Source organism: Scyliorhinus canicula, chromosome 28 (genome assembly GCF_902713615.1).
Source record: "Scyliorhinus canicula chromosome 28, sScyCan1.1, whole genome shotgun sequence".
NCBI classification, from domain to species: Eukaryota; Metazoa; Chordata; class Chondrichthyes; order Carcharhiniformes; family Scyliorhinidae; genus Scyliorhinus; species Scyliorhinus canicula.
This window is the reverse complement of record NC_052173.1, coordinates 3,306,708-3,332,145: the sequence shown is the minus strand read 5'-3', so window position 1 is coordinate 3,332,145 and position 25,438 is coordinate 3,306,708. Positions and strand designations below refer to the sequence as shown.

At 45.5% G+C, this 25,438-nt stretch overlaps 1 protein-coding gene across 3 annotated transcripts in view; it reads left to right on the top strand.

The window, feature by feature from the left end:
- The window catches only part of pan2 (poly(A) specific ribonuclease subunit PAN2), a 186,947-nt gene that overhangs the window by 32,729 nt on the left and 128,780 nt on the right, over positions 1–25,438 (top strand). For all 3 annotated transcript variants that reach the window (XR_005458974.1, XR_005458973.1, XM_038786521.1), the window contains 5 exons: positions 170–298; positions 5,628–5,827; positions 12,060–12,208; positions 19,301–19,407; positions 21,181–21,279. Coding sequence is in view for 1 of the 3 variants with exons in the window: in XM_038786521.1 (XP_038642449.1) it covers positions 170–298; positions 5,628–5,827; positions 12,060–12,208; positions 19,301–19,407; positions 21,181–21,279 (684 nt within the window). In the remaining 2 variants the exon portion in view is untranslated. The remainder of the gene's footprint in view (positions 1–169; positions 299–5,627; positions 5,828–12,059; positions 12,209–19,300; positions 19,408–21,180; positions 21,280–25,438) is intronic.

Sequence of the window (25,438 nt, the reverse complement as noted above, 5' to 3'; positions counted from 1 at the left end):
GGTTCTTCTGAGTTGGGGCTGAGGCATCTTGTTTGGGCAGGATGTAGAGAGCTTTTCTCCGTACCTTGTTTGGGAATACTTAATGAGAAATGAGTACCTCTGTATGGAAGTTTTAATCCATTAATGTACATGTTTTCTTTTTTTCTCTGTCACTCTTCTTCTGTTACAGGTACTGTATCTGCTGGAGCCCATCCGCTGCCATGTTCAAAATCACCTCTGTCAGAAAGAGTTTTGCTTGGGTTGTGAGCTTGGATTTCTGTTTCACATGCTTGATCTTTCAAGAGGCGACCCGTGCCAGGTAAATAATTACTGAGTCAGTCCAACTCCTGTAAAGTGAACTTGACCTGGCCTGTGTCCAACATTCCCTATAATTCTTTTCTGGAGTGCAAAGGCAACTTGTATAAGTTTTTACCTGTACACGCAGGCACAGTATAAAGCAGGCAATTTGTGTGCAGTTTGTGCTGAGACTTGACATTGGCATGCAGTTGAGAGGGAACATTACTTGAGCCCGAAATAGGAAATGAATACCTGCCACTTCAGATAGAACACTTCCCTTGACCCTCTCTGGATATACTTGGGGTGCAATTGAACTAAATGGGAACAAGGTCCCATAGCGAGCGCGTGGCCAAGACAGCGCATAGCTCCGTTTTCTGCTCTGAGGAGCTTGGCTCGGTGGAACTCCTCAGTGTAGTGAGAGATTGAGGTGCTTCCGACGCGAACCATGACCTCCCCCCTCCCCACACACACACACCACTTTCACATCTGACGGTGACCAGCTCCCCGAAATAGGAAATGAATACCTGCCACTTCAGATAGAACACTTGACCCTCTCTGGATATACTTGGGGTGCAATTTAACTGAATGGGAACAAGGTCCCATAGCGAGCGCGTTTATTCACATGTTTCCTGGGGCTCGCAAGCCCCTGAGTGTCCCTGGGCCTCTCCCTCCAAACACCCGCACAAGGCCCCCCAGGCCCGATTCCCGCTGCGTCAAAAATGCCAGCTTGGCACCTTGGCAGGTGGGCCAAACTGGAGGTGCCTGGGTGGCACCAACACTGCCAGGGTGCCACCCGGCTTAGAGGGCAAGCATCTCTGGGCCTCTGGTCCCCTGGGAGATCCCCCACGAGTGCCATTCCGTCTGGTCCCTGTTTGTGGAGACCAGCACTGAACGGTGCTCGCCTGAGGTCTTTGTGGTAAAGGGGGTAGATCCCAACGCCTTCAGAAACTGCATAATAGAGTGACTGGCTGATTTGCCAAAAGGTGATCCCGCCCACAATGGGCAGGGTTCACATTGCAATGTCTCGCGAGATTGCATTGGAGGGTCGGTGTGGGTTGTTCTAATTGTACCTTGTTATCCAGAGTTGCTTTTGTCTATTTTGTACAAACAAAAAACTACAAATGCTGGAAATGGAAACAGGAAAAATGAAATGAAAATCGCTTATTGTCACTAGTAGGCTTCAATGAAGTTACTGTGAAAAGCCCCTAGTCGCCACATTCCGGCGCCTGTTCGGGGAGGCTGGTACGGGAATCGAACCGTGCCGCTGGCCTGCTTTAAAAGCAAGCGATTTAGCCCAGTGTGCTAAACCAGAAATACTGGAAACACTTGAAGTTATCATTGGAAACAACAGACAAGTATATTTTTTACATTTGTTTTGTCTGTTCTGAAGAAGCAATCAAAACAAAAAGTGAAGTCTAATCTAAAGCTTTTTCTCTTCTGTTAATCTATCCCTTATCCCCCTCAGAAATGAGTCTCTCTTTAAAATGAGTTTATAAAAAATCATGATTAAAATGTTAGTCAAAAGTTTAATGATTAAATTCAACCAAGAATGCTGTTCTCGGTCATCATTGATTAGCTGTAGTTTAATATTGTATGGGAAGTATACTTCTGAAAAACATGATTTATCGTGGGAGAACGAATTTGAAACCAGGTTTGTTCATGACATATAGTAACAGAAACCCGCAAACAAGCAGTGAAAGTAATTCTGGAAGTGTAGACATGGGCTGTGATATTTTTGTTACGATTATTTTTTCACACTGAATGTTGGTGGATTTAGCAAATACGTTAATGGCATTAAAAGTGTAATATTTAACTGCAGTTCAATTCTGCAATTTAAAAACACAAAATACAAAGCAGGTTAATCAATAGTTGAAAGGTAGAGGTATCCCCAAACATTTCAGATGCTAAATAGTATGCTTTATGTTTTTAGTTTAAAAAAAAAACAGATTTCCACCATTTTTGTATTATTTCATTTTGGGACCGTGAGAGCCTCGTATTTTCTTGTCTCTCCAAGCCACACACACACAGGTCAGAGGATGGCTCAACTGCTTGTAGACCACTACTGTCGAGCTTGTTCTGAATAGACACCGAGACCAGTAGAAAAATGATTATTTTTGGTTTGCCTTCTGCCCCCATGGTGAAATGCCAAACCTCTCGACTCAGTACAGTATCATTACTGTGACTGGGAGCAGCAGAGGCGGTCATTAGTCTTGCATTCTGCTACTTTGCCAAAATGTGGTCATTCTATATTGCAAATTCTGTATTATTATCATTTAAGGCTTTTACTGCAAATTGTGTTCCAAACCAAACTTAAAGCATTCTAGGCTAAATGGAATCTTGTGTCTGTCACTGTCATTTTTTTCTTATTGGACAAAACATCAAGAAATATTTAAACAGTTGTGACTTGAGTGTATGACTGAACTTGGATTTTCTCATATGTTGTATGATGTGTAATATTTGCACCTATTATATTTCATATAATTGGAGTAGTTCATTTTAATAACTACCTTTCAAACCATGACGGTACCACGACGGTACCACTAAGTGCAATTGAACTTGCTATTAATCTCAACAGCACCATCTATGGTTCTGCAGTGGGTATTATTGTGCTTTGGTATGGAGTAGTTATCCCTAAATCCATTAGCTTTTGTCTGCTTTTTATTTTCCAGAGTCATTGTTGGTTCCAGGTGACATATTCAACAATGGAAGATCAGAACCATGCCAGTGTTAATAATTTGATACCCGAGTCTGAAGGGCCTGCAGTACACTGGGTACTGCCCATGATTAGCCAGCCAGCTCATTAATAGCGGGGTGGATTTAGGGCTGGGATTCTTGCTCCAGATAACCGAGAAACCGTGTTCTAATGTAATGGTAGACTTTTCCTCGTTCGAGTATGTCCAAGCTGGAAGTGATTTCTTCATCTTCAGTGGGTCCTCTCATGACTGAAGAGTCCAATATATGACTTGCATGGACGTCCACCGTGATAGTAGTTCATGTTGTCATTGTTGGTGCGTGGGGCACTTCTGCAGCTGTGCCTTCCTCTGGGAACATTGAATGTGGCGAGTTTGAAGTAGATGGTCCTCGAAACATGCTGGATTGGATTGGATTTGTTTATTGTCACGTGTACCGAGGTACAGTGAAAAGTATTTTTCTGCGAGCAGCTCAACAGATCATTAAGTACATGGGAAGAAAAGGGAATAAAAGAAAATACATAATAGGGCAACACAAGGTACACAATGTAACTTCATAAGCACCGGCATCGGATGAAGCATACGGTGTAGTGTTAATGAGGTCAGTCCATAAGAGGGTCATTTAGGAGTCTGATAACAGCGGGGAAGAAGCTGTTTTTGAGTCTGTTTGTGCGTGTTCTCAGACTTCTGTATCTCCTGAACCAAAGGCTGCAGTGTTTTCCCAAAAGAGGTAACCTACAATGTAGAAGTTTGTACGGCTCTACAAACTATATAAGGACACCTCAAACAAAGAGCCTTGCAAGAGCCCTAATGTAGCCCTCGCTGAAAACATGTACTCTTCTGATGAGCAGTGCAGTCGGTTATGGTTAAACTCCCAATGGTGACATTGCGCAGACTTTGCACTCTCTAAGTTTTGACTACTGCCAGTCTGTGGATTTGGTAAATGGAGTATATCCCCGTATGGAGAGTGTGTGTGTACTCTACTGAGGAAGCAGAAACTCTAGTTGTGTGGGCTTCTCAGAATTTTGGTTTGGAGACACTTTGTTGTGGGGATGGGGTTTTCATACATGCTTGATGAATGGCTGGCCAAAAACGAGCAAACATTTTAAAATATGTTACGATCCCCGCTGATATTACTGGGCAGTCTGGTCCCAGATTGGAACCCTGACTCGATAGATCCTAACTTTTATTTTTTGTTTAGAGACATGGATGAGCAGAGTTAACTTTTAACAAAAGAATAAAACATTTAGGAAACAAGAAAAGATGAACTATAATACACTAATGCTTCATCCCAGCTGGACCTTTACAAATATATTCAGATTTATAAGGATAATACATTGCAAACATTATCTTGTACCCTAATGTTGTCAATAAGTACACAGTCCGTGTAAATCAATTGGCAATATGTGGTCAGACACACCATACTTTGAAACCAAGTGACAGATGCTGCCCAATTCAACTTCTATGGATATCTCTGAGCCAACTGGTCTTACTGGAACTCTAACTTTCACACAAAGGTTTCCAAATTCCACTCTTGAAGAACACGCTTTGGAATCTTCTCCCAAACAACGCTCTCTCTCTCTGGTGTCTTCACCAAGGAGGGGCTGGTTTAGCATGGGGCTAAATCGCTGGCTTTGAAAGCAGGCCAGCAGCACGGTTCGATTCCCGTTTCAGCCTCTCTGAACAGGCGCCGGAATGTGGCGACTAGGGGCTTTTCACAGTAACTTCATTTGAAGCCTACTTGTGACAATAAGCGATTTTCTTTTCAATTTCATTTCATTCAGGATTTCAACCTCTCCCTTCAGTATTCCTCTGCTCTAGATCACCACGTGCATTCCAGCTTCCACACAATCTCTCGGGTACCCAGCCATACCAACAGAACACTCCTGCTCCACAGGATGTAATACGGTGTTGCCAATCTTAGGATTTCTTTGGGTGTCTGGTTTCTCGCTAACCGACATTTGCAGGTCTGCACCTTGCATCTCTGTCTTTAACTGGGAGCTCCCTCCTCTGCTCCTTTACTGGCAGCTTCTGTGGGAAAATCTCTTGCTTCCGGGTTAGCTGGTTCCAGACTCACTGCTTTTGAGTGCGAGCCTCTGGTTCCTAAGTAACAGCTTAGTTTTTTTAAAAGACCTGCAATTTCTTTTGTAAAATCCTGAAGTACAATTCCAGCATTGTTTAAAGTGAAACTAAAAGTCATAGACTTGCCAGCACCTGTGTTTAACATGAAGTTAAACTAAAGTTTTAATCCTTGGTGCACAAATTCAGCTTCAACTTTACTTCTAATACCCACAATAAATTTACAACAGGTCGATCTGCATCTATAAAGAGAAACAACAGGTACATCTTTTCGGTGTAGACATCTCAGACAGAAGATGAAGAGACCTTTAATAGAACTCAAAAGGAAGAGGGAAGAAAAAAATCTGCCTTTCAGCAGTTTGAGCCTATTTCCCTTTGTATTACTGTCATGATTTACCGTGAAGTAAAAGTGACCATGTGGAAGTAAATGATAATGGTATTTTTTTTTTCGATACTCCTGAGCCTCATGTACGTCTATAAAGTAACCTGTTTTATGTTTTAGACTAACAGGTTCTAGTTTTAAGTTATGAATGGTTGTAAAATTGGGAGGAAAGCAAAATCTTGTTCCCTTTACTCTGTTAGGCCAGCAATTTTCTTCGTGCTTTCCGAACTATTCCAGAGGCATCGGCTTTGGGGTTGATCATGGCTGATTCTGATGAAGCGACTGGGAAGGTGAATCAGGGCCGACTGATACAGAGCTGGAATCGATTTATATTGACACAACTACACCAGGAGACACAGGAGCAGGAGGGCCCACAGGCCTATCGGAGTGTCATGGGGAGGTGAGACAGCACTTGTAATGTGGACTGAACCAGAGGTGGTAAGGATTTGTTAATTCTGATACACAGGAAATCTGGAGCAACATATGCTGTAAAATGAAGGATCACCACACACTTGAGAATCTGCTCATCAGTATCCCCACAACTGTAACATCACAGTTACTTCTGAACAAAATTACTCTTTAATTATTAGTTTTATCCAATGGGCAGTTGACATTATAGAACATTACAGCGCAGTACAGGCCCTTCGGCCCACGATGTTGCACCGTCCTGTGAAACCACTCTAAAGTCCCTCAACACTATTCCCTTATCGTCCATATGCCTATCCAATGACCATTTGAATGCGTTTAGTGTTGGCGAGTCCACTACTGTTGCAGGCAGGGCATTCCACACCCTTACTACTCTCTGAGTAAAGAACCTACCTCTGACATCTGTCCTATATCTATCTCCCCTCAATTTAAAGCTATGTCCCCTCGTGCTGGACATCACCATCCGAGGAAAAAGGCTCTCGATGTCCACCCTATCTAATCCTCTGATCATCTTGTATGCCTCAATTAAGTCCCCTCTTAACCTTCTTCTCTCTAACGAAAACAGCCTCAAGTCCTTCAGAATTCCCTCATATGATCTTCCCTCCATACCAGGCAACATTCTTGTAAATCTCCTCTGTACCCGTTCCAATGCTTCCACATCCTTCCTATAATGTGGCGACCAGAACTGCACACAATACTCCAAATGCGCCGCACCAGAGTTTTGTACAACTGCAACATGACCTCACGGCTCCGAAACTCAATTCCTCTACCAATAAAAGCTAACACACCCGTACGCCTTCTTAACAACCCTCTCAACCTGGATGCCAACTTTCAGGGATCTATGGACACGGACACCGAGATCTCTCTGCTTGTCCACACTACCAAGAATTTCACCATTAGCCCAGTACTCTGCCTTCCTGTTATTCCTTCCAAAATGAATCACCTCACACTTTTCTGCATTAAACTCCATTTGCCACCTGTCAGCCCAGCTCTGCAGCTTATCTATGTCCCTCTGTAACTTGTAACATCCTTCTGCACTGGCCACAACTCCACCAACTTTAGTGTCATCTGCAAATTTACTCACCCATCCTCCAGGTCATTTATAAAAATGACAAACAGCAACGGCCCCAAAACAGATCCTTGTGGCACACCACTAGTAACTTGACACCAGTCAGAGCATTTCCCATCAACCACCACTCTTTGTCTTCTATCAGCTGGCCAATTTCTGGTCCAAACTGCTAAATCACCCTGAATCCCATGCTTCTGTATTTTCTGCAATCGCCTACCGTGGGGAACCTTATCAAACGCTTTACTGAAATCCATATGCACCACATCAACTGCTTTACCCTCATCCACCTGTTTGGTCACCTTCTCGAAGAACTCAATGAGGTTTGTGAGGCACGACCTACCCTTCACAAAACCATGTTGACTATCTCTAATCAAATTATTCCTTTCCAGATGATTATACATCCTATCTCTTATAAACCTTTCCAAGACTTTTCCCACAACAGAAGTAAGGCTCACTGGTCTATAGTTACCGGGGTTATCTCTACTCCCCTTCTTGTACAAGGGGACAACATTGCTATCCTCCAGTCCTCTGGCACTATTCCTGTAGACAAAGATGACTTAAAGATCAAAGCCAAAGGCTCAGCAATCTCCTCCCTAGCTTCCCAGAGAATCCTAGGATAAATCCCATCCGGCCCAGGGGACTTATCTATTTTCACACTTTCCAGAATCGCTAACACCTCCTCCTTATGAACCTCAAGCCCTTCTGGTCTAGTAGCCTGTATCTCAGTATTCTCCTCGACAACTTTGTCTTTTTCCTGTGTGAATACTGACGAAAAATACTCATTTAGCACCTCTCCTATCTCCTCGGACTCTACGCACAACTTCCCACTACTGTCCTTGACTGGCCCTACTCTTACCTTAGTCATTCTTTTATTCCTGACATACCTATAGAAAGCTTTAGGGTTATCCTTGATCCTACCTGCCAAAGACTTCTAATGTCCTCGCTTGGCTCTTCTTAGCTCTCTCTTTAGATCCTTCCTAGCTAACTTGTAACTCTCAAGCGACCCAACTGAACCATCACGTCTCATCTTCACATAAGCCTCCTTCTTCCTCTTGACAAGTGTTTCAACTGCTTTAGTAACCCATGGTTCCCTCACTCGACCACTTCCTCCCTGCCTGACAGGGACATACTTATCAAGGACACGCAGTAGCTGTTCCTTGAACATGCTCCACATTTCCATTGTGTCCATCCCCTGCAGTTTTCCTCTCCAGGCGATGCATCCTAAGTCTTGCCTCATCGCATCATAATTGCCTTTCCCCAGCAATAACTCTTGCCCTGCGGTTTATACCTATCCCTTTCCATCGCTAAAGTAAACGTAATCGAATTGTGGTCTCTATCACCAAAATGCTCACCTACCTCCAAATCTAACACCTGTCCTGGTTCATTACCCAGTACCAAATCCAATAAGGCCTCGCCTCTTGTTGGCCTATCTACATACTGCATCAGGAAACCCTCCTGCACACATTGGACAAAAACGGATCCATCTAAAGTACTCGAATTATAGTGTTTCCAGTCAATATTTGGAAAGTTAAAGTCCCCCATAACAACTACCCTGTTATTTTCACTCCTATCCAGAATCATCTTTGCAATCCTTTCCTCTACATCTCTGGAACTTTTCGGAGGCCTATAGAAAAGTCCTAACAGGGTAACCTCTCCTTTCCTGTTTCTTAACTCAGCCCATACTATCTCAGTATTCGAGTCCTCATCAAATGTCCTCTCAGCCACCGTAATACTGTCCTTGACTAACAATGCCACCCCTCCCCCTTGTAATGCAACAACCATTCCTCGCCCTGCTCTATCCATGTCTCCGAAATGGTACTAACCCATGCCGCAAGCTCACCCACCTTATTCCGGATGCTCCTGGCATTGAAGTAGACGCACTTTAGACCACCTTCCTTCCTGCCGGTACATTCCTGCAACTTTGAAACCTTACTCATGACCTCACTACTCTCAGCTTCTTGTGTACTGGAGCTACAATTCAGGTTCCCAATCCCCTGCTGAACTAGTTTAAACCCTCCCGAAGAGCATTAGCAAACCGCCCCCCGAGGATATTAGTACCCCTCTGGTCCAGGTGTAGACCATCCCGTTTGTAGAGGTCCCACCTACCCCAGAATGAGCCCCAATTGTCCAGGAATTTGATACCTCCCTCCTGCACCATCCCTGCAGCCACGTGTTCAACTGCTCTTTCTCCCTATTCCTCGACTCGCTAGCACGTGGCACGGGTAACAACCCAGAGATAATAACTCTGTTTGTTCTAGCTCTAAGTTTCCACCCTAGCTCCCTGAATTCCTGCCTTACATCCCTATCCCTTTTCCTACCTGTGTCGTTGGTACCTATGTGGACCATGACTTGGGGCTGCTCCCCCTCCCCCTTAAGGATTCCGAAAACACGATCTATGATAAATGATGTGGATTTGAGACTTTGTAGTACGGTTGACAGTGTCTCAGCACCAAAGCACAATGTCTCTGGGTTTCATTCTATTATTTTTACCCTTCACTCTGAATTCTGAATGTCAATCCCATTATTGCAGAGAGGGGGGCTGGCAAATAGAGAAAGAAGAGACTAGTTATTTTGTGATGCCACTTGATCCTTTTAATAATAATAATAATCGTTTATTGTCACAAGTCGGCTTCAATGAAATTACTGTGAAAAACTCCTAGTCGCCACATTCCGGCACCTGTTTGGGGAGGCTGGTACAGGAATTGAACCCGCGCTGCTGGTCTTGTTCTGCATTACAAGCCAGCTGTTTAGCCCCCTGTGCTAAACCGGCCCCCACCGTTACATGGGTAACATTCAAAATGAACACGAACCTAATTGCTATTTTTACGAAATAGAATATAAATATACTATTTAAATATAGTACACTCTCAAGACTTCCGGTGACGGCTGGCGGGAGGCAGCCGCGCGTTGGAGGGCTCCCGTTCGGGAACGGCATCGTCATGGATTGACGCCCGGTCCTACGTGCAGCGAAGGCGGTGAAGGCCAGGAGAAAGCACAGGGAAGGGATAGGTTGAGGACCAGTAAAAAAACGGCTGTGAAAACAGCTGAAAGTCTGTCGGGGAGTAGAAAGGTCACCGCGGGGTCACCAAGGAAAATGGAGGCTGGAGCACCAGGGGAGGCCGCATTGCTTACAGCTGAAGAAATGACTACGGTGATGGCTGCGGAATTCGAAAGGCAGTTTACAAAATACATGGAGACAATGAGGAAGGAGATGAGGGAGGTTTTGAGTGTGCTGGTGGAGGAGGCGATTTCCCCGGTGACGACGGCGGTGACGAGCGCATTGGCAGAGGTGCGGAAGCAAGGGGAGGCGCTGAAGGAAGTGGAGGAGACATTTTTGCAGCACGGTGATCAATTTACCTCGATGGGGAAGGAGATGCGGAAGGTGATGGAGATTATAGGAAAGATGTGGAAGCATTGGAAAGGGTACAGAGGAGATTTACAAGGATGTTGCCTGGTATGGAGGGAAGATCTTATGAGGAAAGGCTGAAGGACTTGAGGCTGTTTTTGTTAGAGAGAAGAAGGTTAAGAGGTGACTTAATTGAGGCATACAAGATGATCAGAGGATTAGATAGGGTGGACAGTGAGAGCCTTTTTCCTCGGATGGTGATGTCTAGCACGAGGGGACATAGCTTTAAATTGAGGGGAGATAGATATAGGACAGATGTCAGAGGTAGGTTCTTTACTCAGAGAGTAGTAGGGGTGTGGAATGCCCTGCCTGCAACAGTAGTGGACTCGCCAACACTAAGGGCATTTAAATGGTCATTGGATAGACATATGGATGATAAGGGAATAGTGTAGAGGGACTTTAGAGTGGTTTCACAGGATGGCGCAACATCGAGGGCCGAAGGACCTGTACTGCGCTGTAATGTTCTAAGTTTCTATGTAACGAGGATCTGCGAGGAAAAATGGAAGACCTGGAAAACAGATCCAGGCAGCAGAATTTGAGGATTGTGGGGCTGCCCGAATGAGTCGAAGGGCCGAGGCCGACTGAGTATTTTGCTGCGATGCTGGCGAAACTATTGGGGGAGGGGGAGGATCCCTCCCGATATGAACTGGATCGGGTTCATCGGTCGTGGAGGCCTGTACCAAAGACGAGTGAGCCGCCAAGGGTAGTGACATACGTCTATACCAGGACTTTACGGTGGAGCTGGCGAGGAGGCGGGCTGCTTTCAACCAGGTGGAGAGGGCACTGTACATTAGCAAGGTGCATTGTATATCCAGCGAAGCTGAGGGTGACTTACAAGCTCAAGGACTTTTATTTTAGAACGGCGGAAGCAGCGGAGGAGTTTGCGAAGGCAGAAGGACTGTGGCAGAATTGAGAAATGGCCATGTGCCGATGTAACCTCATGACTGTATTTTCTTCTTTTTTTTTGTTTGTTTCACTGCGTGCGGGTGTATGGGCTGAAAGAGCCAATGTTGTATATATTTGGACAAGTGAAGTGATGGGACTTTCACTCGAAGTGAGGGCCTCTTTGGGGTGTAGGTGGATATGCGGGGTTTGTGTGCTAAAAGGGGATTTCTGGGCTTTCCTAGTGTCGGGCAAGGGGGAAAGGGACCAGGGCGGGGGCCTCCACACTGGCCGGTTTAAGCTGGCCAGTGAACGGGAGTGAGGTGGGGGGAGGGGCTGCGGCCATCGGAGCCTGGCAGAACAGAGTCAGAGGGGTCTAGCTGGGGTGGAAAGTTGGGAGGTAAGGAACCGAGGTTGGGGGAAGGAGATTTGCAAGAGGCAGTGGGCGGGAGGAGTTGAGGGGGGGGGGGGGGGGGGGGGGGGGGGCGTGGTTTACAATTCTTTGGTATCAAGTACGGTACTCTTTCAGAGGCTGGACGGCGTTGACCGGGGGGGGGGGGGGGGGGGGGGGGGGGGGGTGGACTCTATGGTGACCATGGGCGGTCCTGGACCACTTTTTTCTTTTTTTCCTTTGTTATTTGTTTTATTGGATGGATATATTGACACGTGGGTTGTTGTTTGGGGTGGTGGGAAGATGGGATTGTTGTTATTGTTAAGGGGATTGATTTTGTATTTGTTACCGTTTACTGTCTGGGTGGGGTGTAAATTTTGAAGGAAAATGGAGAATAAAAACATTTATAAAAAAATATATATAGTACACTCTCAAACTCTACCACTTTTTAATTTCAGTACATTTGGATCCTCTGGTGAATCTGTGATTGGGAAGCTTTTTGGTTGTGAAGTTGAAAACTGTAGCACTTGTCGCTGTGGGAAGGAAACTGTTCGGGTTTCTTCGAGTCTGCTTTTCACTTTGCAGTATCCTGATATGAATAGTGCTGGTGAGTAATACACAGAGAATGATGGGCATCACAAACTGCCTCACTTTCACCATTGTAGTTCAAGATGTTTTTATGCTTTTGACACATTGAAGTATGATGCCTAGAGTACGATGGACTCAAAACTTAATATTGATCAACTCTCACTTCTTGAGACATTACTTATAGTAAGTTGGAATACATTGTTTTTTCAGGAATGCACAGTGTGCTGCCCTCAGCTGCACTTCAGCCAATTAACTTGATTTCCCCCTTGTAAGGCTGCAAAGTTTGATTGCTGTATCTAGGCACATCCTGAAGGCAGTTATAAACTTATTTCCATTGAATCCATCCTGAGCTCGGATTATAGAATAGTGCAGCTGTTGCTCTGTTTACTTGCTATAAATATGGCACTTAGTAAGGTCGCCTTTCTTAATCCTAATAATGAGTCGCTAGGTATCTCTCTATACCGCCACAAGGTTCAACCCGAATACCGATCAAAGAGCCAATACACCAGTTAGTTAGTTCAATGTCAATACTACTTTATTTACACACAGTAAGATCTACTCATGCACAATAACACTACAGGCTAAACTATATCTATCACTAACACCTATACTTAACTTCGGGTGACACTTAGGTCAGAGGAACAATGGCCGTTGTTCGGATCTGAGGCTGTTTGGTTCGAAGAGGTAACAGGGGAACAGCTAAGGTCGTCCGTCTGGTAGCGAGCGTTGACCTTGAACTTACTGCTTCTGGTGATGCTGGTGGATGGGTTTCTCCGCTTGAGAGCCAAATCCAAAAGGCTGAACCTTTGGCGGGGGTTCCTTCTTATACTTGGAGGGGCTTTGTGTGCTTTTAGGCTGGCCTTAAATTTGGTCCCAATTAATTGGGCAGCTTCTTGATCATTGTCATCGATCGAAACCAATAAAGGGGCGGGTGCCTTGATGGCTGGGCGTGTCCTAGGTGGCCACTGGCCTTGCTTTGTTTGTGTCTTTTGGTTGGGGTAGTGGCGCCGGACTGTCTGGAACAGTATCGGTTACCTGAACACTCGTTCTTTGTTTCCCGGAGATGGGCCATCAATATGTAAATCGACCCAGAGTTTTGATTCCGTCTGCTGACTGCCTTCCGGCTCATTCGGGCTCTGTGCCTGCTTGTTGCTTTGTATTGTCCATTTTATATACTGAAAGTGGCCATCCCAGATGGCTACATAGCACAATGGCCATTTGGCTCATATAGCCTACGCCAGGACAATTGTCTGGATAGCTTAGTAACTATTTATAAAATCTCGTGGTTAAAGATAGCCACAGTAAATGGCGACTGGTACTGTTCTTTTGTACTTTTTTTAAGGGTGATATAAATTTGGATAGGTGACGAGGTGAACCCTGAAGTGAAGCTGTCTCAATTATTTATCTATATTTAAAAACCTTGTTTGCAAGAGCTTCCTGTCAACTTTTCCCATCTTATAAATGCCTGTCCCTATGTTTAAGAAGAAAACTTTGCAATGTCACATTCCTGGGCAACATGTTGGTGCAGTGGTTAGCACTGCTGCCCTATAGCGCTGAGGACACGGGTTTGAGTCTGGCCCCGGGTCACTGTCCGTGTGGAGTTTGCACGTTCTCCCCGTGTTTGCGCGGGTCTCACCCCCACAGCCCAAAGATGTGGCGGGTAGGCAGATTGGCCACGCTAAATTGTCCCTTAATTGGTGGAAAAAAAATTGTGTACTCTAAATTTTAAAAGAAAGTAATGACACGTTCGCACGTTGTAGCGCGTCAGTTCCCATTTCCTCTGCCTGTACAGTAGAGAAAATCCGAGGTATCAACCAATTCAGCATCTTTCCCAAATTGCCATACTTTTTTGCTATGAAAAGACAATGTGTGATTTAAGATGGAAACTATAAGATAGAGAAATACAGCACAGAACAGGCCCTTCGGCCCACGATGTTGCGCCGAACTTTTGTCCTAGGTTAATCAAAGAATTTTGGACAATTTTTCATGGCCAATCCACCCAACCTGCACATCTTTGGACTGTGGGAGGAAACCGGAGCACCCGGAGGAAACCCACGCAGTCACGGGGAGGATGTGCAGACTCCACACAGACAGTGACCCAAGTCGAAATCGAACTTGGGACCCTGGAGCTGTGAAGCAATTGTGCTATCCACAATGCTACCGTGCTGCCCTTAAGAAGTTAACCTACACTCATTATTCTACCCTAATCCAAGTACCTATCCAATAGCCGCTTGAAGGTCCCTAACTTTTCCGACTCAACTACTACCACAGGCAGTGCATTCCATGCCCCCACTACTCTCTGGGTAAAGAACCTACCTCTGACATCCCCTCTATATCTTCCACCATTTATCTTAAATTTATGTCCTCTTGTAATGGTGTGTTCCACCCGGGGAAAAAGTCTCTGACTGTCTATCTATTCCCCTAATCATCTTATAAACCTCTATCAAGTCGCCCCTCATCCTTCTCCGTTCTAATGAGAAAAGGCCGAGCACCCTCAACCTTTCCTCGGATGACCTACTCTCCATTCCAGGCAACATCCTGGTAAATCTCCTTTGCACCTTTTCCAAAGCTTCCAAATCCTTCCTAAAACGAGGCCACCAGAACTGCACACAGTACTCCAAATGTGGCCTGACCAAGGTTTTGTACAGCTGCATCATCACCTCACGGCTCTTAAATTCAATCCCTCTGCTAATGAACGCTAGCACACCATAGGCCTTCTTCACAGCTCTATCCACTTGAGTGGCAACTTTCAAAGATCTATGAACATAGACCCCAAGATCTCTCTGCTCCTCCACATTGCCAAGAACCCGACCGTTAACCCTGTATTCCACATTCATATTTGTCCTTCCAAAATGGACAACCTCACACTTGTCAGGGTTAAACTCCATCTGCCACTTCTCAGCCCAGCTCTGCATTCTATCTATGTCTCTTTGAAGCCGACAACAGCCCTCCTCACTATCCACAACTCCACCAATCTTCGTATCATCTGCAAATTTACTGACCCACCCTTCAACTCCCTCATCCAAGTCGTTAATGAAAATCACAAACAGCAGAGGACCCAGAACTGATCCCTGCGGTACACCACTGATAACTGGGCTCCAGGTTGAATATTTGCCATCCACCACCACTCTCTGACTTCTATCGGTTAGCCAGTTTGTTATCCAATTGGCCAAATTTCCCACTATCCCATGCCTCCTTACTTTCTGCACAAGCCTACAATGGGGAACCTTATCAAATGCCTTACTAAAATCCATGTACACTACATCCACTGCTTTACCTTCATCCACATGCTTGGTCACCTCCTCAAAGAAGTCAATAAGACTTGTAAGGCAAGACCTACCCCTCACAAATCCATGCTGACTATTCCTAATCAAGCAGTTCCTTTCCAGATGCTCAGAAATCCCATCCCTCAGTACCCTTTCCATTACTTTGCCTACCACCGAAGTAAGACTAACTGGCCTGTAATTCCCAGGATTATCCCTATTCCCTTTTTTAAACAGGGGCACAACATTCGCCACTCTCCAATCCCCTGGTACCACCCCTGTTGACAGCGAGGACGAAAAGATCATTGCCAACGGCTCTGCAATTTCATTTCTTGCTTCCCAGAGAATCCTTGGATATATCCCATCAGGCCCGGGGGACTTGTCTATCCTCAAGTTTTTCAAAACGCGCAACACATCTTCCTTCCTGACAAGTATCTCCTCGAGCTTATCAGTCTGTTTCACACTGTCCTCTCCAACAATATGGCCCCTCTCGTTTGTAAATACTGAAGAAAAGTACTCGTTCAAGACCTCTCCTATCTCTTCAGACTCGATACACAATCTCCCGCTACTGTCCTTGATCAGACCTACCCTCGCTCTAGTCATTCTCATATTTCTCACATATGTGTAAAAGGCCTTGGGGGTTTTCCTTGATCCTACCTGCCAAAGATTTTTCATGCCCTCTCTTAGCTCTCCTAATCCCTTTCTTCAGTTCCCTCCTGGCTATCTTGTATCCCTCCAGCGCCATGTCTGAGCCTTGTTTCTTCAGCCTTACATAAGTCTCCTTCCTCTTAACAAGACATTCAACCTCTCTTGTCAACCATGGTTCCCTCACTCGACCATCTCTTCCCTGCCTGACAGGGACATACATATCAGAGACACACAGTACCTGTTCCTTGAACAAGTTCCACATTTCACTTGTGTCCTTCCCTGACAGCCTATGTTCCCAACTTCTACACTTCAATTCTTGTCTGACAGCATTGTATTTACCCTTCCCCCAATTATAAACCTTGCCCTGTTGCACGCACCTATCCCTCTCCATAACTAAAGTGAAAGTCACAGAATTGTGGTCACTACCTCCAAAATGCTCCCCCACTAACAAATCTATCACCTGCCCTGGTTCATTACCAAGTACTAAATCCAATATGGCCTCCCCTCTGGTCGGACAATCTACATACTGTGTTAGAAAAGCTTCCTGGACACACTGCACAAACACTACCCCATCCAAACTATTTGATCTAAAGAGTTTCCACTCAATGTTTGGGAAGTTGAAGTCACCCATGACTACTACCCTGTGACTTCTGCACCTTTCCAAAATCTGTTTCCCAATCTGTTCCTCCACATCTCTGCTGCTATTGGAGGGCCTATAGAAAACTCCCAACAAGGTGACTGCTCCTTTCCTATTTCTGACTTGAACCCATATTACCTCAGTAGGCAGATCCCCCTCGAACTGCCTTTCTGCAGCTGTTATACTATCTCTAATTAACAATGCCACCCCCCCACCTCTTTTACCATCCTCCCTAATCTTGTTGAAACATCTATAACCAGGGACCTCCAACAACCATTTCTGCCCCTCTTCTATCCAAGTTTCTGTGATGGCCACCACATCGTAGTCCCAAGTACTGATCCATGCCTCAAGTTCACCCACCTTATTCCTGATGCTTCTTGCATTAAAGTATACACACTTCAACCCAATTTCCTTGCCTGCAAGTACTCTCCTTTGTCAGTGTTACCTTCCTCACTGCCTCACTACACGCTTTGACGTCCTGAACATCGGCTACCTTAGTTGCTGGACTACAAATCCGGTTCCCATTCCCCTGCCAAATTAGTTTAAACCCTCCCGAAGAGTACTAGAAAACCTTCCCCCCCAGGATATTGGTGCCCCTCTGGTTCAGATGCAACCCGTCCTGTTTGTACAGGTCCCACCTTCCCCAGAATGCGCTCCAATTATCCAAATACCTGAAGCCCTCCCTCCTACACCATTCCTGCAGCCACGTGTTCAACTGCACTCTCTCCCTATTCCTAGCCTCGCTATCACGTGGCACCGGCAACAAACCAGAGATGACAACTCTGTCTGTCCTGGCCTTTAACTTCCAGCCTAACTCCCTAAACTTGTTTATTACCTCCACACCCTTTTTCCTACCTACGTCGTTGGTACCAATGTACACCACGACTTCTGGCTGCTCACCCTCCCCCCTTCAGGATCCTGAAGACACGATCCGAGACATCCCTGGCCCTGGCACCCGGGAGGCAACATACCATTCGGGAGTCTCGCTCGCCACCACAGAATCTCCTATCTATTCCCCTAACCATTGAATCTCCTATTACCATTGCTTTTCTATGCTTCCCCCCTTCCCTTCTGAGCCCCAGAGCCAGACTCAGTGCCAGAGACCTGGCCGCTGGGGCCTTCCCCCGGTGGGTCAACCCCCCCAACAGCATCCAAAACTGTATACTTGTTTTGAAGGGGAACGGCCACGAGGGATCCCTGCACTGTCTGCCTGTTAGTTTTCTTTCCCCTGACTGTAACCCAGCTACTCTTGTCCAGTCCCTTTGATGTGGCTACCTCCCTGTAACTCTTCTCGATAACCTCCTCTGCCTCCCGGATGATCCGAAGTTCATCCAGCTCCAGTACCTTAACACGGTCGCTGAGGAGCTGGAGCTGGGTGCACTTCCCGCAGGTATAGTCAGCAGGGACACCAGTGGTTTCCCTCACCACCCACATCCTACAGGAGGAGCATGCAACTGCCCTAGCCTCCATCCCCTCTTACTTTACAGAATTAGCTGCCCTGTAGACCAACTGGACCTCTGCCCTCTGACTCTGCTTCCAGTCAGCTATACTCTAAATTCCTGGCTCCCTTCACGCTCTTTGATAAATATAGGAAATTAAATGTCAGGAGCACCTTACTCCCTCCTCAGCTAACCCCCTCAGTCACCAAACTCACTGTCGCACTCAAATGCCACAAGTTCAGCACTCTAGTGCAAACAAAGTCTGCACTGTAACTAGCTCCTATTTATACTGTGCCTCTAGCCTCTGAAAAGTGGCCTAATGCAATTAACTAATTAACAAGCTCCAGGTGCAAGTAATTACAAGTAGAACCTTGTTTAAAGCTGATTCAAATATTCACCTTCTTATAGACCAAACAGCAACTTTTAAGTTAATTAACTAAATAAAAGAAATACTAGACTTTAAATAAAAATGAACCCTTATACTCCCTCAGTCATCAAACTCTCACTGTCGCATTCAAATGCCACAAGTTCAGCACTCTAGTGCAAAAAACCAAGCCTCCTGGTCCAATTATCCTGACCTCTATCCCTATTTCATCTGAATATTGTCTTTCCATGTAAAACACGATGGTAAATTGACTATAATGTGGTGGGCATTTCCTAATTGCCACTTGTTTCCTGCAAAGCTTTACCTTTTATTGGTTTAACCCCCGGTATAGCAACAATAAATTAGAATCTAAGAACTACAGAGCATCCAAGTCAGAAGCAAAGATAGTAGCCAGTAAACTAATAGAGAAACAAGGATGTCTAAAAATAACCAATCCGAAATGATCAGTCAGAAAAATCTGCCAATAAACATGTTTAAAAAACCATTCATAGTTTTTGAAGCAGAAATCATTTCCTATGTTGTATCAAAATTTTAATAGCAGAAATAAGATAGAAACAGAAAATTATATTTTGTGAAAGAAAAGTGGCTAAATTTACAACCGGGCAGCAGCTGATCTTGTGAAAAGAGAAATCTGTCTGCTTTGTATATATTCTGTGAACTCCAAGCTGTTGGAAAATGACTCGTTGATTGACCCCCACTCTCTACTGAATAAACTCATAAAATGTCTTTTTGATTTTAGACAAAACTATTCGACAGTATGAGTTTGCTGAAGTGCTGAAGAGAAGTATTTGTCTTGAACAGAACACCCAGGCCTGGTGTGAAAACTGTGAGAAGTACCAGCCTACGGTTAGTTTGTACTGGGGGAAATTTGCAGCCGTTAAAGGGTTGGCATATTTTCCAGGAGCTGTGTATAAAATGATAATTGCACTCTAGCCTAATATAATGCGTGGCGTATAGGCAATCATGGATGAAAGAGAGCAAACTGATGAGCTGGCACATGTCATGGTGTACATTTCTGAGCTATTTGAGGGGGTTCGTCCAATTGCTTAGAATATCCTAACTATACTTAGGATCTATAGATAGGCTATTCATAGGCTACCAGATTAAACAGCCTTAATATACAATATCCTCACTATACTTGTATATTAAGGCTGTTTAATCTAGTAGCCTATGAAAGGTTCTGTTGTCCGATACCATATTTTGGATAAGATATTAAACTGAGGTCTTGTTTGCCTGTTCCACTGCTTGCCGTAGAATTGGTGAAAATGTGTAAATTGGGTTGTATTAGCCAAGAGATACAGGAAATGTTGACTTCTCATTCATGTACTTAATGGAAAGATTTGGGGCATTTAAATTGGAATCTTGCAGAAATGAAAACAAAGCTGTGCACTTTCAGCATTGTTACAAATTTAAAGAGTCAAATGTCCAAATTGCTTGATTGATTACTTTAGTTTACAATTTGTCAAGACCATAAGACCATAAGACATAGGAGTGGAAGTAAGGCCATTCGGCCCATCGAGTCCACTCCACCATTCAATCATGGTTGATTTCAACTCCATTTACCCGCTGAGATAGCTGCTCTGCTACGTACGAAACCCTGAGCCAGAATCAGGTCGTCTACGAATATTTTAGCACCAGGTTCCCCATGAACATTGTGTGCGTTTATAGAGAGAGGCGGCGCCCATCCGGCCGCGCTCCAGTCCAGTATCGGGTGGCACTCCTCACCGACCGGAGTCGGCTATCCCAGGCCAACAAGTGATCCGCGGCGCTAGGGTATCGTTACTTTTAGGCGGGATTCTGACTCAGAGGCGTTCAGTCATAATCCCACAGATGGTAGCTTCGCACCATTGACTCCTCAGCCAAGCACATACACCAAATGTCTGAACCTGCGGTTCCTCTCGTACTGAGCAGGATTACTATTGCAACAACACTTTGTAATCATCAGTAGGGTAAAACTAACCTGTCTCACGACGGTCTAACATATGGTATCTTTTACATTCGAATGAAGCAGGGACGTGTGCAAAAAATGATGATTGGTTCCAAGACGTTGGCTGCCTTGTTCATGAGCAACGTTGTGAAGTAACCTTGGATTATGTGTACGCAGGATGTTTCTGACCTTTGAATTAAGTGGCAACTGTGTGATTTTCACACCACTATTGTGCTATCTTGTTGTTTCGCTTCCTGCACCTAGTGCCGCACGAGGCAAACTTTCATCTGTTCCCATAATGAGGTTTTTCCTGGATCAGATTGTGAGCCTGTAACCAGAGGCTGACAGCTTGAGGGACGCCACTTGCATCAAGCATGGCTGACCAGTGGTCTCTCCCATTCTTGCCACCTGGCATTGGAAGGATTTTGCATGTTGATATTCAAACCTGTTTGCCGTGTTAAGAACACAGCTTGGTGCTATCTTGTGGCACTGTATCAAAAATTGTCTTGTGTACAGTGTCACAAATTGTCACAAATCAGCCTATTATGAAATAAAAACAGAAAATGCTGGACATATTCATCAGGTCTGGCAGCATCTGTGAAGAGAGAAACCAAAAATGTCTCCACTTGATGATCTTTCATCAGAACTTAATTAAATTTCCAATGTTGATTGGCTGTTGAATTTGCTTCCAGGTTCAAACCAGGAATATTCGATGCTTACCTGACGTTCTTGTTATTAATTGTGAAGTTAACAGCAGAAAGGAAGCTGAATTCTGGAAATGCCAAGCTGAGGTTTGTAAAGAGGAAATAATTGTTATTATTTCAAAATTACGCACTTTATGCAGCTGCTAAAATGAGTGTTTATGAGCTGGGAAAGAAGTTCTGTCTCATGAGATTCTGGAATGAACAAAACTGGAAAAAGTTCTCCATTTAAATAGCACCTTTTCACAGTCTCTGGGTGTACCAAAGTTTTTTAAAAAAATTAATTTTACAGGATGTGGGCGTTGCTAGTTAAGGGCTTATTGCCCATCCCCAGTTGCCCTTCAGAAGGTGATGGTGAGTTGCCTTCTTGAACTGTTGCAGTCCTTGACTTGTAGGTACGCCCACTGTGCTGTTGGAGAGAGATGGTGTCGAGCTTCTTGTGTTGTTGGAACTGCACTCATCCAGGCAAGTGGAGAGTATTCCATCACACTCCTGACTTGTAGATAGTGGTCAGGAGGTGAGTTACTCGCTGTAGGATTCCTAGACTTGGACCTGCCCTGGTAGCCACAGTATTAATATGGCTAGCCCAGTTTAGTTTCTGATCAATGGTAACTCCCAGGATGTTGAATGTGGGGGATTCAGCGATGGTAATGCCATTGAATGTCATGGGGCGATGGTTAGATCCTCTCTTGTAGGAGATGGTCATTGCCTGGCACTTGTGTGACACGAATGTAACTTGCCACTTGTCAGCCCAAGCCTGGATATTGTCCAGGTCTTGCTGCATTTGGACATGGACTGCTTCATTGTCTGAGGAGTCGCGAATGGTGCTGAACATTGTGCAGTCATCCGTAAACATCCCCACTTCTGACCTTATGATGGAAGGGAGGTCATTGATGAAGCAGCTGAAGATGGTTGGGCCTAGGACACTACCCTGAGGAACTCTTACAGTGAAGTCCTGGAGCTGAGATGATAGACCTCCAACCACCACAACCATCTTCCTTTGTACCAGGTATGACTCCAACCAGCGGAGAGTTTTCCCCTATTGCCATTGACTCTAGTTTAGCTAAGAAGAATCAGAAGAAGAATCTTTATTGTCACAAGTAGGCTTACATTAACACTGCAATGAAGTTTTTTGAGAAGATGACCAAACAGGTGGATGAGGGTAAAGCGGTTGATGTGGTGTATATGGATTTCAGTAAGGCGTTTGATAAGGTTCCCCACGGTAGGCTATTGCAGAAAATACGGAAGTATGGGATTGAAGGGTGATTTAGCGGTTTGGATCAGTAATTGGCTAGCTGAAAGAAGACAGAGGGTGGTGGTTGATGGCAAATGTTCATCCTGGAGTTCACTTACTAGTGGTGTACCGCAAGGATCTGTTTTGGGGCCACTGCTGTTTGTCATTTTTATAAATGACCTGGAAGAGGGTGTAGAAGGATGGGTTAGTAAATTTGCAGATGACACGAAGGTCGGTGGAGTTGTGGATAGTGCTGAAGGATGTTATAGGTTACAGAGGGACATAGATAAACTGCAGAGCTGGGCTGAGAGGTGGCAGATGGAGTTTAATGCAGAAAAGTGTGAGGTGGTTCACTTTGAAAGGAGTAAAAGGAATGCAGAGTGCTGGGCTAATGGCAAGATTCTTGGTAGTGTAGATGAACAGAGAGATCTCGGCATCCAGGTACATAAATCCCTGAAAGTTGCCACCCAGGTTAATAGGGCTGTTAAGAAGGCATATGGTGTGCTAGCCTTTATCAGTAGGGGGATTGAGTTTCGGAGCCACAAGGTCATGCTGCAGCTGTACATAACTCTGGCGTGTCCGCACCTGGAGTACTGCGTGCAGTTCTGGTCACCACATTATAGGGAGGATGTGGAAGCTTTGGAAAGGGTTCAGAGGAGATTTACTAGGATGTTGCCTGGTATGAGGGAAGGTCTTACGAGGAAAGGCTCAGAGACTTGAGGTTGTTTTCGTTAGAGAGGAGAAGGCTGAGAGGTGACTTAATAGAGACATATAAGATAGTCAGAGGGTTAGATAGGGTGGACAGTGAGAGTCTTTTTCCTTGGATGGTGATTTCCAAAACGAGGGGCCATAGCTTTAAATTGAGGGGTGATAGATATAGGACAGATGTCAGAGGCAGTTTCTTTACTCAGAGAGTAGTAGGGGTGTGGAACGCCCTGCCTGCAACAGTAGTAGACTCGCCAAATTTAAGGGCATTTAAGTGGTCACTGGATAGACATATAGATGAAAATGGAATAGTGTAGGTCAGATAGGCTTCACATGGTTTCACGGGTCGGCACAACATCGAGGGCCGAAGGGCCCGTACTGCGCTGTAATGTTCTATGTTCTACTGTGAAAATCCCCTAGTCGCCACATTCCGGCGCCTGTTCGGGTACACAGAGGGAGAATTGAGAATGTCCAAATTACCTAACAGCACGTCTTTCGAGACTGGTAGGAGGAAACCGGAGCACCCAGAGGAAACCCACGCAGGCATGGGGAGAACGTGCAGACTCTGCACAGGCAGTGACCCAAGCCGGGAATCGAACCTTCTAAATTTAAAAAAACTTTTTAAAAGTTATTGACAGCCGGGAAGATCCAGGACTCCTTGATGCCACACTCGGTCAAATGCTGCCTTGATGTCAGGGGCAGTCACTCTCACCTCACCTCTGGCATTCAGCTCTGTTGTCCATGTTTGAACCAAGGCTGTAATGAGGTCAGGAGCTGAGTGACCCTGGCCGAACCCAAACTGAGTGTCCGTGAGCAGGTTATTGCTGAGTAAGTGCCGCTTGATAGCACTGCTGATGAGTCCTTCATCACTTTACTGATGATGGAGAGTAGACTGATATGGCGGGAATTGGCTGGGTTGGATTTGTCCTGTTTCTTCTGTACAGGACACACCTGGGCAATTTTCCACATTGCCGGGTAGATGTCAGTGTTGTAGCTGTACTGGAACAGCTTGGCTAGGGGTGCGGCAAGTTCTGGAGCATGCCTTCAGTACCATTGCCGGAATATTGTCAGGGTCCATAGCTTTTGTAGTATCCAGTGCCTTCAGCCGTTTCTTGATATCACGTGGAGTGAACCGTATTGGCTGCAGATTGACATCTGTGATGCTGGGGACCTCCGGAGGAGACCGAGATGGATCATCCACTCGGCACTTCCGGCTAAAGATTGTTGCGAATGCCTCAGCCTTGTCTTTTGCGCACGGGCTGGGCTCCTCCATCATTGAATGCTTTAAAACCAACAAAGTACTCTTTTTGTAGTTTAGTTGCTGTTGTAATGTTCTGCTTAATTTTGCAGACTTTGGTGATGAAGAAAAAAAATGACTCCTTTTGGAGCACCTCATTTAGTGGCTAATTGGCATGGTAGAAACTTGACAACAAGTTGCTGAGGGGACAAAATTTCAATAGTGGCCGTTTGTTACATAAAACATCTAGCCCTGCCATCTGGTTATACTGGTAATGCAAAAAGTGGCAGCCATGGAGTGGGTGGTCGCACGCAGGGTGGCTTCTGCTTGAAGGTGTTGGCTTTGGCCCCTTTTTCCTGAACTTTGGGATACTTCAGCAGAAACGTTGTGCGGAGAGTGGAGGGGGATTAGGTCTCCCCCGGATGTGCATGTCTGCCGGTTACTAAACTCGACAGAAGATGGTGAGAGCCCTGACTAAAGAATTGGAGGAGATTCGTGACGCAGCATTAGTTTCAAACATGGTGGAGGGGGAAGGGTCATCGGCAACTGGGAAGCTGCCAATGGAGTAGTTAATGAGCTTCATTAAGGCCGAATTTCAACAGCAGCGAATTGGCTGGTCCAAGGAAATTGAGGGGGCAGTGGCACCTCTTCGCGGGACTTTGGAATGGGTGGAGAAGAGCCTGGAAGGGGGCGACGATCCAGGAGGTGGAGAAAGTGGTGTCTGACCAGATTGTGACGCTGGAAGTGGTGTCTGACCAGATTGTGACGCTGGAAGTGGAGGTGGCGATCTTGGGGGACATGTGTAAGATGCTGCGAGCAAAGGTGGAGGAGCAGGAAAACAGGTCCAGGCAGCAAAATCTGTGGATTGTGGGTCTCCCGGAGGGAGTGGAGGGAACGAGTGCAATGGGCTATGTTGCGAGGATGCTAGCCCGGTTGGTGGACGGGAAGGTGCTGGACAAGGGCCCGGAGGTGTATCAGGTCCATAGGTCCCTGCGGCAGATGCCAAGAGCTTTGAGGGTTGTGGAATCTCTGTTGTACTCACATTTTTAGAGCCTGTTTAATTTCTTTTCCGG